This window comes from Aspergillus piperis (assembly GCF_003184755.1).
Source record: "Aspergillus piperis CBS 112811 unplaced genomic scaffold BO85scaffold_2, whole genome shotgun sequence".
In the NCBI taxonomy this organism is placed as follows: Eukaryota; Fungi; Ascomycota; class Eurotiomycetes; order Eurotiales; family Aspergillaceae; genus Aspergillus; species Aspergillus piperis.
In genome coordinates this window covers 1,231,065-1,242,838 of record NW_020291592.1, presented here as the reverse complement: position 1 = coordinate 1,242,838, position 11,774 = coordinate 1,231,065, and the positions used below count along the sequence as shown (strand labels likewise).

Sequence of the window (11,774 nt, the reverse complement as noted above, 5' to 3'; positions counted from 1 at the left end):
GTTTCCTTCCCACCAACCATGGCTATAATGAAAGCTGAAAGCCATATTAACCGACACTGTTGGTTGATATCATTCTTCTATTGCGCAATAATGTATTTGTGCTTATGATGATGATGATTGATGCATATTCGACTTGCTATTCTTCTCTACGATTGAATCGTTGTTTTGTTTTTTTTTCTTTGTGTTGGTGGTTATATTATCATTTGACTCCATTTATATGATGAATAATTTTTTAATGGTAGATCCTGCTATCCGCCATGGATATGGGACATGATCATTGATACACTGAAAATTCTGATAATGGACTAATTTGATATGATGTTGATTTGTTGTGTTTGTGGTGCTGATATTAGCCACTGCATATCAGATTGTTATGTGTGTTGATTCAATGCAATGAAAATTTGAAAAAATGTCCCAGACATGAAGTAATAAGTAGTAGTAGTAGTAGTAGTAGTAGTAGTAGTAGTATATACAACGCATAATTTGTGTAAGATTTAGAATCACTTCTCCCCCTCTCGACTCTCTTCCAGTGCCTGCTGTACCCATGAAGACTGCGACTCTGCCTTCTTAGTAGGTCGGGGCGTCGTGGTTGCGATGCTTGATGTGGATTGCGCTTCGCGACGAGCGGTGTGGATGGATTTGATGCAGTAGGAGCCAAGCAGAAGGGCCATGGTGAAGGCGGCTATTGGGGCATTGAGGGACTGTTCATAGATAGTATGTTAATTACTAAGGTAAGTCGAATGGTGATCATCCAGAGTATGTGCTGTTCAATAGAAACCGAATATATACTTTCGCAGCAACTGTCATGGGATCAAACCAGCAACTACTACCACTACTAATAATTGCAAAGGAATAAGAAGATGAAAAGAGTGACTCACGCCCGATGATCGGCCTAGTGTCTTTCCGGCCATGGTTTACGGTCTTTCTTTCTTGTAAAAGGGATTAGGGATTTGACTGGTGGCCAGGAAGATACGCTTTTCGACCAAAGTCATCCGGGATAACTTAACCCGTCTAAGTAAACAACTAAGCAAAGGTTCTTACTAACTAGAATGGTTCTAGAGCAACTGCAGGGCGTGAAAGAAGAGACACATGCTCGGGCCGGAATAATCCGGTAGGGAAAGGAAGGAAACATTATCAGATGGAGGGCGAGCAGATAAGCCCATCCTTACGATACCAGCCGCTGCGCTGCTCCGTACCGCTTGGTAATGCCCGCCTGCAGAACTTCCCGTTGGCCGAAACTGCCGGTTCTTCTTCTTGGTTAAGAACCGGCGGACCCAGAACTACAACTCGCGCCTACCCTTTCTGTTGTAGGCCACAGAACTGGCATTCCATCCTTCCCCAACCGCGATTCTTCTGGTAGAACGTGTCATCCCCTATCATTCAATCAGATAGATTTTCCATCCACGGGTATTCCAGACAAGTAACAATACACAGCATACCTCCCTAATCCCACCCACTGGTTCGCTTTAACGTCATACCCTATCTCCGAGGCCGGCTCCGCGGAGGCAACGGGGTTTCTCGAAATCGCCTAGCGCCGGTGAATAAGACGGCCTTAGTCAAGTTTCCCCCCCCAAAGAAACCATAATTAATCAATCGCAACTATCAATCTTTCATCACACCCTACTCTTCCTAACTAACTTAACCACTCAACCCCGATATCACCACTCACCTGTCCTTTTCATCGTCAATTTACTATCTAAATAATACCTTACTTTTCTCTTAATTCACCACACACATCACATACACAATGTTCCGTCGTCTAGTAACAGTTGTTCCTCGCTCCGGCGTCCTTTCGCCTCGCAGCGTCACCCCGGCCGTCTCCGGAATCCAGCAAGCCGTGAGGTCGACTGTTGTTGCTCCTCAGCAGCAGCAGCGCAGAGGATACCATGAGAAAGATATGTCTACCCTTTATCCCTTTTTTTTGCATCGAAGAAAATACTGACCATCCCTGCACTGTTGGACCACTACTCCAACCCAAGTAGGTAGCTTCCTGCATCTATCCCTCGACAAGATGTCATCGCATCAGATATACGACACGCAGCGCATTCAAATCACGCCTATCAGACACACACAAATAAAAAAATGGCAATGAATACTAACGAACATCCTGTAGGAAACGTCGGCTCCATGGCCAAGTCTATGGATGTTGGTACCGGTCTCGTCGGCGCCCCGGCCTGTGGCGATGTCATGAAGCTTCAGATCCGTGTCGACAAGGACAGCAACAAGATCAGCGACGTCAAGTTCAAGACTTTCGGTTGCGGTAGCGCTATTGCCAGCTCGAGTTATCTGACTGAATTGGTTCGCGGAATGACCCTCGACGAGGCCGCTAAGATCCGTAACACCGATATTGCCAAGGAGTTGTGCTTGCCTCCTGTCAAGCGTACGTTCCCCCTTGTTCCTGGAGATGAGAGCGCTGAAAAGAATCTGGGGAAGAGATGATAAGATCTAACATCTAATTTTAGTGCACTGCTCCATGCTTGCCGAAGACGCCATCAAGTCCGCCATTTCGGATTACTACACCAAGAACCCTCGCACCGTGAAGACCGATCTGTCCGGCACGGGCGCCTCTATTCCCGAGGTGCAGGTGGAGGTTGAGAAGACCAGCAGCGCTACTGCTTAAGTTTTCTCTTAGGTGTTTTACGAAAGAGTGAAAAATCTGAAAAATATCAAAAATACGGAGCAAAAATGGATACGGATACGGATACAGATACCATGATTGATTCCCTGGAGAGAAGAGCGAAGCAGAATGATACAATGGAGATGTGACTGTGTATGGTTTGGGCCGAATATGTGATTCCCACGAAATAACCTGTTGTTTGTCAGTCAGTCAGTCAGTCTGGATTGGATGGACTTTTTTTCTTTTTCCCTTATGTTTCGTTTATTAAACGGTGTATAGCATTTCATTATTCTTTTCTTCCTTTTCATGACTCGTTTTACTCAATTGTGTTTCCGGCGAAGCAACTAAAGAAGGGATCGATTATTCGGATATATACAACATCATCATCATCAATCACAGTACGTAGTACAACTACACAATAAAATGTACTCCTCTATGTAATATCTAACTGCAATCATCACAACGTAGTATACACAGTAGAATACACAGTAGTATACACAGTAGATTGACAGAAAACCATCGAAACAAAGAGATAGTATAATAGTAAGATTGGTTGGTTATCTGATTCGCCACCTCCACCACCACAGTCATTCAGCTATGGCCACTGACATCATGCAGCACAGCACAGCACAGCACAGATAAACTTACAGTGGACATGACAAGTAACACAAAGAAGGAAAAGCCCCATCTGATAAGCATAGCCCAGCCACTTTAGTACGTACTACAAAGTAGTTAAGCTCTAACTACTAATAACAGTAGTAGTCTGTGCGTGGACTATCTAACAAGGTACGCATGCATGCAATGATTAGATCTGATAAATTCTGCAGAAGTGACAGATTTATTTATTTATTGTATTAGTGTACTACTAGTGTTGATTTGATTATTTGGGAGTGATGTGCAAGAGGTGTATGTGTGTGTGGCTACCAAGGTACTTACTTCGTTGTATACTAGTTATTTAATTTATCTACGACCCTTAAATGATAGTAGGTAGTACCTGTTTTATGTATCTACTAATGCCTAAGAGGGTGACTTCGATTTATCCATTTAGGGAGTTAGTAGTAGCGATTGTATATATCTAATATATAATGTATGTAGTATATAAGAGATAGCAAGATAATAAAATAATAAATTCTATATATATGTATAAAATACAGACAGAGCACGGCTTTCTTTTCAAGATCCAGATAACTGAAATGGACAACAAACAATGGGGGAAAATAACAAAAGCAAGTCTAGAGTAACAATATCAGGCGGAAAAAGCTGAAGGGGAAAAAAGGTAATGGAAAAGGAAAAGAGAAACGCCAATGCACAACACCGCATGCATATGCCCTCTATATCGATATCGATCAATTACTGCGTAGCAGGAATTCAAAACCCAAGGGAAAGGGGGAAACAAAGAAGAAGAAGAAGAAGAAGAAGAAGAAGAAGAAGAAGAAGAAGAAGAAGAAGAAGGAAAGAATAAGAAGAGAAAGAGAAGAATATACAATCATTCAAACCAACCCGAACCGACTCTTCAGCGAAAGTAACGTCTCATAAACAGACAACTTCAACTCCACGCGCAGATACCCAGTCCAAGCGCAGAGGAAGCGCCAGAAGTTTCCAGGACGGAGGATACCTCCGGTCTCGTTGACAGAGTCCATTTGCTCTTCGAAGACGGTACGGGTGGCGTAGCGGGCGAGAATGAGGAAGGTGCGCATAGGTCCTTGGCGGGTGTGGAGGTTCTCGTCGAGACTGCGGGCTGTATTTTTTGACATCATTGATTAGAGGCAGGTAGATAAGAAGGAAGGAAGGGGAGGAATGGGACTAACTCAAATCGTTGGTCTTGAGGATCAGTAGAATAATCCGAGGTACCTGGCCTAGAAGTTCGACTAATTGCTGCAGCAGACCATCGGCCAACGAGCCGGACATGCTCTCTCGTTCTGCCGAGGTACGAGCGGATACGATATCCTTCTTCTGGAGCACCATGTAGTCGCGACCCGTGATGGCACTGGCGAACAGCGGGAACTGCTCGTCCGTGATTCCGGCGACCTTGCGCGCGTACTCGCGCATGCGCGGCAGGTCGGACTCGATCACGGCCAGCCAGAGCTTGGCGTAATTGCGGCGCAGGTCCTTGTCGATGTCGCGGTAGAGACCGTGGTCGTAGAGGATAATGTCGAAGTTGTGCCGGCGGCGGTTGGGGTTCGGGCGAATGGCGATGTTGCCGCCGTGAGGATCGCAGTGCAGAGGTGCGTTATTACCAAAGATCATCTCGTTGAAAATGTGTGCCAGAGCAGCGGAGACTTCGTCGCGGTCAATGTGGTTCGAGTCGAGAAATTCGAGATCGTCGGGACGTCGGCCGGAGATGAACTCCATGACCAGGATACGCTTCTGGGACCACATCACTGGCTGATGTTAGTATGCACTTGCTGTGCAAAAGGCGGTTGTAATTGATGAGGAGGCATACCTTCAGGGATGACCAACGGGGCATCCGAGTGCTTCTTGAAGTACTCGCTCGCCCGCATGGCATTCTCCGCCTCCATTCGGAAATCCAGCTCCTGGGGCAAAGACAGGTCCATTTCACGAGAGAGCCATTCCAGATCGTATTCAGGGAAGAACCGCTTGAGCATTGAAAAAGTAAAGCGAGTCAAGGCCAGATCCAGGGGCACCCACTCCGCCAATGCGGGATGCTGCACCTTGACCGCAACCTTCTGACCTGTTTCCTTCAGCGTACCAATGTGCACCTGCGCCAAAGAAGCGGCACCAATAGGCTCGGAATCGAAAGACGAGAACAGCTCGTCGATACGACGTCCTGTGTCGGCCACGAACATTTCCTCGATCGATTCAATCGATGACACGGGGCACTTGTCCTGGAGCGGGATAAAGGTTGTAGTCCATTCCGACGGAAGCAGATAGCCCATGCTACTCAAATGCTGTCCCAGTTTGATAAAGATCGATCCATTCTTCTCGAGAACCCGTAGAGTCCGTTCCGCGCAACGTTTGTGACAGGCCCGAATGGCTTCGCTTCGCTCCTCCAGCGTGGAGGTTTCTTGCTTGAGAGTTACCCGGTAGCTGCATGAATCAAGACGTATAAGTATGCCGACAGCATAGCGTCAGGCGTATAGATAGATGGCTTCCCACTTACTCGTTAATGCAAACCGCCAGTGTGCCAACCACTCTGCCAGTTCTCGCAGCGGCACGGTAGAAGTGTTGAACTTGGTCCGAAAACACCACTGCTCCAACCATGAGGGTGCCTCCAATCACAGCATACTTGATGGCCTTGCTGCGCGATTGACCTGATCCCGAACGCTTTCCATCACTTTGTCCCGAATTCGCCGATTCAGACAACGGAGACGTGCGGGTGGCGTAAGTGGCCTGGGGAATCGACTGGGCGATACGACCGAAGAAGCGCTTCGAGCATGATGCAGGAGGTGTAGTAACCGAGTTGGAAACCAACCGACGGGAAATTGAGGACAACGGGGCGAAATTGCCAGGGTGGCAGGCGAGAGAAGGCTTCGCAGCCGATCGTATGACCGCCGCAGGATCAAAATTGGAAGCCCGCAGCGGAATGCGGAGGAGCGCCGCCCTCATCCCGAACTCGAACAATGCCGTCTGGGGAGCGACCACAAGTCGAGAACAGCAGTCAACCGGACGGTGTGGATCATCCGTGCCAGCACGAAGCCCTCGAGGACAATTGTAGGGGGAGGAGGAAAGTCTGCAGGAGGAGGATGAGGAGGGAGGAGGGAGGATGCGGCGGAGAAGTTCACTGGTTGGCCGCCGCGGCGCATTTTCGTCGCACTTCTTGCGTCGGAAGCCGATCAGCCCCGTTTGGCCGCCACTTCGGGATTGCCCTTACAGTGTATGAAGTACTAACTGTAAGTCAGTAGTAATTTCTACACAAAGTTCGAAAAGAAAAACATAAAATCGCACTCGTATGTTATCCATGATTATCTACATGGGTCATTCCCCTCCCTGACAGTTCCGTCTTCCTGTACCCCGAATACCAGCCTGAGAGAGATCCCATCTCCGCCTGAAAGCACAGTGACAAATGAATGTGTATACACAGTCAAAGCAATTCACCAACAAACCCAGTACTCCAATCCTATGCAATGCAAATACAATGTATCCATCTCCTTCCAGAGCCTCCTGTCTACATATGAGCCATTCACCGGACCTCGGCCCAGCATGAGGTCCGCTAGGACGCCCAGTCAGAATCAGCATGCGTGGGTCGTCGGCGTTGAGGAAGGATGGAACGTCGACGGGAGAGTGAACTCGACGGTCGAGTCTCCTCCTCTGCCAGGAGCTCTACTTGTGATAGCCTGTTAGCCACTCCTCGCGACAGTCTGTTCCTCGACGGGCCGGCACTGCTGCTGAGCCCAGCTGACAGAGCGGGGCTAGTGCCATCCCTGCTGCCTGGTCGTAATGCCAGAGCCGAGCTGCTGAGAGAGGGCCGCGGGTGTCGCTGGCTTTCCCGTCCATCGAAATAAGCTTTGGGTTGATTGAACCGATTGATCTGTGGGGTGGCTGGGGCGGACTGGTTTGCAAGGTAGCCTGGGGGCGTGGTAGACGTGCTCTTGCGCCTCATCCCAGGTTTGCGCTTCTCGAGGCTGAACGATTCACTGCGCTCATTGGATTGGATCAGCTTGCCAGCCATGTCTCTGACCAGAATGGCCGGGTCATGCTCCAATTCCCGGATTGCTTCCAAAAGTCCATATTTCGCAAGAAGGCCACCTTGTTCTTCGCTCGAATCGCAGATGCTCGAGATAATACGCAGGAGGTTCAGCCGAACAGCGGCCTTGTTATGATGTAGTTTCTGCCCTAGCCTCGTGAAGAGATCAGGACGCGCAAACGTCGAGGCAATAGGCGGACTGAGTCTCAGAAGCTTTTGCAGTGGCTCGAGAATGTTCTCGAAGGCGTTCGCCTTGGAAATCGTTAAGCACCGGACAATGGAATCCGTAAATGACATCTTGTCGTAGCGATTATCCAAGAGGTGTTCCTCTACCTTGGCCGTTTCTTCCTGGAGCCTGCCAAAGAGTTAGATCGGTTTGTCACTACACATGGCGCCGACACATACCAAGTAAATATAGCATCCAATGCGGTCACCTGCCAGTACGGGTCCGACAGCAGAGAAATGTAGAAAGCCAGACCCTTGTTGCGCCATAGTTCGCGCCGTCCCACCTTTCCTGAATGCGCCATGTCGCAAAGAATCGGCAACGCAAACTCTTTGAGCGGCCGCTCGGTCTTCACAATCTTCTGAAGAAGCGGTACTATGCCATTCAGAGCAGCATCCTCCTGGCGGGACTTGTTCAGACGACACATGTTGTAGATAGTGTTAAGAATCTGGTTGCTGACTTCCCGGAAGTGCGGCCGTTTGATGGTCGACCTCAGCAAGTCCGTAAGCACGTCGATGGCGTTGGAGTTCTGAAGCGAGTCGAGAGTTGTTGAAAGCATGGACAGGTTCTTGATAAACTTCAACATAGTGATCTGGTGTGCGGGCGTCATCCGCTTCAGCTCTTTCAGGACCCCTGAGACAGATTAGCGGAGTGTTTTGAATTGTATACTCGATGCCTTACTGTGCAGAACTGTTCGCTCAGCAACCATTTCCTTGACGTGATTCTCGGCCTGCGAGAAAATGAAAAAGATGTTGGCTATCCGGCCTTCCACGATTTCTGCCAATTCTCCTTCTTCGTCCAAGACTCGGCTCAAGACAAGTGACAAGGGATCCAAGACAGAATTGCGTGATAGAATCCTGCAGAAATCATTTTTCGGCGTCGAACCCTAAACCGAGTCAGCGTCTGAACGAGCAGGTTAGTCTGCAGTCGAACATACCTGTAAATCAAAAACGCTCCAGATACCGTTCACCCCAATGAGAACGAGGTCGCGTTCATCTTCGTAGTCATCTTCCAAGAACTCGACCAACACGTTGAGACCACCAGCACTGACGAACATCTGGAGGGTAAGAGTAGATGTTTGATACATCTGCTGCACAAAGGCCGCTGCTTCTAGTCGAATCTCTCTCGGGTATTTTTTGGAGGCAAACTCATTTATGATTGGAATACCTCCGACGAAACAGAGATTTTCTTGGATTTCATAGTCATTGAAAATGATGGCGTTGACAATCCGCAGCAAGCACAAAATAATGTCGCGCCGACGGCAGATGTCAAGGATTTCCAAGATCGGTAGCATCCCGTGTGCGCTAATGATGATGTTCTTCGTCTCTGGCAGGTCACAGAACACGGTTAGTAGTTGCTCGGAGATCTCCCCAAGCACATCTTCATCTTGAGATGTCTTCAGAGAGCTGACAAGACCCTCGACTTGACCCCGTAGACGTGCGTATTTGTCACGCGCGATGTTGGCTTCCAGATCCACCTCATCGAGTCCTTCTTCAAGCTGGGCGAACGGATCATCCTCATCATCTTGATCGCCAAGCCATGAATTGTTCGATAGCTTTGAGTTCAACATCAGCGTACTCCGATCTGAGCCCTCATCGCTTTCGGGCTTATCCAAGGCAACCTCATCAGCTCCTAGAATGTCAGAAAAGTCTTCGTCTCGCTCATTTTCTGCGAACTTTTGTATTTCTATTGCTGATCGGTGGCGCTTGACAGATATCCGTTTTCTAAGCTGCGGCTGGTGATCTTCATCACGATCCGGTGACGCCTGATACCGGACTACCTCCTTTGAGGGCGAAGGGATCGATATATCGCTGCCCTCTTCGTCGATATCCTGAGATGCATAAGAAGACGCACAGTACTAAGACAGTAGGGGAAATGCTTACCTGGAAAGCACTGAGCTTATCATCCAAGATATCTTCATTTGCAGAGATGAGGTCGGAGTAGTCTTCAACCGAGTTCTCTTTGAAATACGATGTCGGGCGCTGCGGTCTTAATGGTGGCACAGGGGTCTTCAGAACAGGTACATTGTGGTGCATTGCAGTTAATGTGGGTTTTGTCTGCTGTGACATGTTCTCCATCCCGGTCGGTTTGGCCGAGTAAGGCCGAATGGTCCGAAGAGGATCCGATTCACCGGGCTGTTGAGAGAAAGGATCATCGAAGTCATCAAAGCCGTCTTCTGACTTCAACACTGTACCATCTAGGGATGCAAACGCCTTCAGCTTTTCAGAGGAAAGCATTCCGCCAAAATTGTCCTGTGGTCGGAGGTGAGGAAGCTGCAGCGCGCTGGGAGAGATAGCAGTAGCAAAGTCATCGTCCCAATTGTCTTCTTCCGTGGAATCCGGCGAGCGGAACCGATCTGTCACATGCTTGGACACCGGGCTGGGAAGAATATCCTTTGTTGGTGTATATCGAGATGGAGCCATTTCGGGGCGCAGAGCAGCACCTTGAGCGTCGTATCTGTACGGCTTCCGCAGGGTTCCAGTGTCCGGAGAACGGAGGGCTTCGTTCCACTCCTGAACGCTCTTGACTGCTTCCTCATACTCGGTGGATTTCTTGGGAACCACGGAATCGGACCTGCGAGCGTTGACAATCCATGGGTGTTTAAGGAGCTTCCTGGCGGAAACACGAAGATTGGGATCTTTTTGGAAACATTGCATCAAGAAGTCTTTGACAGCCTGGATACTAATGAGATATTGAGCACGGAGAAAGGGACAGGAAACTGACCGGAGAAGCACCCTGAGGAAGGGGAGGGTGGTCATCATTGACAATGCGGAATAGAGCCGGCATAGGTTGGAGATTGTAGTAAGGAGGCTTACCCTCCAGAAGCTCGATCACGGTACAACCAAGACTCCAAATATCTGAAGCTGTCGTCGCACCAGAAAGTTCAATTACCTCCGGAGCCATCCAATACGGCGTCCCAACGACGCTGGACTCGCTAAGCCCAGTGGTCCTGCTGGCCACACCAAAATCTGCAAGCTTGACCAGACCTTCTTTCGTTGTAAGGATATTGGCTCCTTTGATGTCCCGATGAATGACACCTTGCTCGTGCAAATATAAGAGACCATGGAGCACCTGAGACATGTAGAGACCGACCAGGTTTTCTGGGAAACGCCCAAAGTTCTTTGCGATCGAGTGTAAAGAGCCATTCTCACAGTATCTGTCTCGTCAGCTACGCTGATCATGGCTTCAGCAATCAATGCGAAGGTACATACTCTAGAATGATATTTAGAGTTTCCGCAGACTTCACGAACCCCTGATACTTCACAATATTGGGATGCTACAATCACAGGTCAGCTCGGGTGACAAGGGACATGATCGGATGTATCGCATCTCACATCTAGGTTCTTCAAAAGATCGATTTCCAACTGCAACACTCGGCGTTAGCGGACAGCGACCCGACAAGCGGCGACCGGAGAGGGATATTACCATAATCACTCGTAGTTCACTTTTCGGCAGATCCACCAATTTGATCTGCTTCACAGCGACCGTTTCCCCGGTATTCCAATTCAGGGCCCGGTAGACCGACCCAAAGGCGCCTTTACCCAGGCAGTCGCCCAATTGCTACATTAAGTCACCATTAGCCACTCCCATCACGGGAACCAGGGAAAGCCGTCATCCATACATAATCCTTAAGCTCCGCGACATCCTTAGCAGACGATTTGACAACCCGATCATCCTTCGGTTTATCTTGTTTGGCCGGGCTGGAGTTGAGTCTCGACAGTCGCGTTTTGGCTGGAGTGCCGGAGGCCTTGGAAGGTGGCGGCGGCCCCTCACTGGCTTCGCTGGACCGGGAAACCATGGTCGCGCAGCGGGTGGATCGAGGTCCCCTTTTCGCTGTTTGTTTAGAATGACACTCAACAGCTGGATGCACTCGAATTCCGACAACTGTAGGCTTAGACGACGAGGGAAGGTGAAGAAAAGGCAGGCGCCAGAGAACCGATCGGATCGTTCATGTCAGCACGAACTATTTATCCAGACAGAAGAGATCTTGTCAGTAGGTTTTAGACACATTATAAGATGCAGCAGGAAGATGAATTCTGCGCTGAACTCCGCAGAAGTATGGCATGATCTCATGGTGGATTCAGACGAAAGAGAGAAAAAACATACAGGAACGATCTTTGTCCTCGCAGTCAAGAGAGAGCCGCGTCCGGTTCAACGCGTCTCTACACATCGAATTTCCCCTCCAGAAAAGCAAATCCAATCGTCCGCTCGTCAGAAAGACTCACGGAAATCCAACCAGATGCTTGCGAAAGGACCGACGAAAAGTCACGGACTGCTGTGCCTGCCGG

General features: G+C 49.1%; 4 protein-coding genes across 4 annotated transcripts; 1 reads left to right on the top strand and 3 right to left on the bottom strand.

Moving 5' to 3' along the window:
- Positions 1-433: 433 nt before the first annotated feature.
- On the bottom strand, positions 434-1,079 carry BO85DRAFT_445283 (uncharacterized protein). Its single transcript, XM_025659224.1, has 2 exons — positions 879-1,079; positions 434-701 (listed from the first exon to the last, which is right to left on the bottom strand). The coding sequence occupies exons 1-2, from the start codon at positions 909-911 to the stop codon at positions 501-503; spliced, it is 234 nt and encodes a 77-aa protein (XP_025519804.1). The 5' UTR covers positions 912-1,079; the 3' UTR covers positions 434-500.
- A 195-nt stretch (positions 1,080-1,274) lies between these two features.
- On the top strand, positions 1,275-2,995 carry BO85DRAFT_445282 (putative iron-sulfur cofactor synthesis protein (Isu1)). Its single transcript, XM_025659223.1, has 4 exons — positions 1,275-1,895; positions 1,955-1,978; positions 2,114-2,380; positions 2,463-2,995. The coding sequence occupies exons 1-4, from the start codon at positions 1,748-1,750 to the stop codon at positions 2,618-2,620; spliced, it is 597 nt and encodes a 198-aa protein (XP_025519803.1). The 5' UTR covers positions 1,275-1,747; the 3' UTR covers positions 2,621-2,995.
- A 727-nt stretch (positions 2,996-3,722) lies between these two features.
- On the bottom strand, positions 3,723-6,329 carry BO85DRAFT_388974 (ABC1 kinase family protein). The gene is made up of 4 exons (XM_025656730.1): positions 5,739-6,329; positions 5,061-5,665; positions 4,426-4,998; positions 3,723-4,355 (listed from the first exon to the last, which is right to left on the bottom strand). Exons 1-4 carry the CDS (start codon positions 6,182-6,184, stop codon positions 4,108-4,110), a joined length of 1,872 nt encoding a protein of 623 aa, XP_025519802.1. The 5' UTR covers positions 6,185-6,329; the 3' UTR covers positions 3,723-4,107.
- A 459-nt stretch (positions 6,330-6,788) lies between these two features.
- BO85DRAFT_455969 (serine/threonine-protein kinase) lies at positions 6,789-11,284 on the bottom strand (the record flags this gene model as incomplete). The annotated part of the gene is made up of 10 exons (XM_025661419.1): positions 6,789-7,617; positions 7,668-8,118; positions 8,167-8,371; positions 8,423-9,316; positions 9,369-10,160; positions 10,210-10,642; positions 10,698-10,762; positions 10,821-10,850; positions 10,912-11,046; positions 11,108-11,284. The coding sequence occupies 10 exons, from the start codon at positions 11,282-11,284 to the stop codon at positions 6,789-6,791; spliced, it is 4,011 nt and encodes a 1,336-aa protein (XP_025519801.1).
- Positions 11,285-11,774: the final 490 nt, after the last annotated feature.

Bases quoted from the DNA above. Each gene is read 5' to 3' on its own strand.
- BO85DRAFT_388974 (XM_025656730.1), bottom strand. From the start codon at position 6,184: ATGAGGGCGGCGCTCCTCCGCATTCCGCTGCGGGCTTCCAATTTTGAT. The intron at 5,666-5,738 runs GTAAGTGGGAAG...TGATTCATGCAG, and splicing joins CTGGCGGTTTGCATTAACGA to CTACCGGGTAACTCTCAAGC. The intron at 4,356-4,425 runs GTTAGTCCCATT...CAAAAAATACAG, and splicing joins CCTCAAGACCAACGATTTGA to CCCGCAGTCTCGACGAGAAC.
- BO85DRAFT_445283 (XM_025659224.1), bottom strand. From the start codon at position 911: ATGGCCGGAAAGACACTAGGCCGATCATCGGGC. The intron at 702-878 runs GTGAGTCACTCT...ATCTATGAACAG, and splicing joins CACTAGGCCGATCATCGGGC to TCCCTCAATGCCCCAATAGC.
- BO85DRAFT_445282 (XM_025659223.1), top strand. From the start codon at position 1,748: ATGTTCCGTCGTCTAGTAACAGTTGTTCCTCGCTCCGGCGTCCTTTCG. The intron at 1,896-1,954 runs ATATGTCTACCC...CCATCCCTGCAC, and splicing joins CAGAGGATACCATGAGAAAG to TGTTGGACCACTACTCCAAC. The intron at 1,979-2,113 runs GTAGGTAGCTTC...AACATCCTGTAG, and splicing joins GGACCACTACTCCAACCCAA to GAAACGTCGGCTCCATGGCC.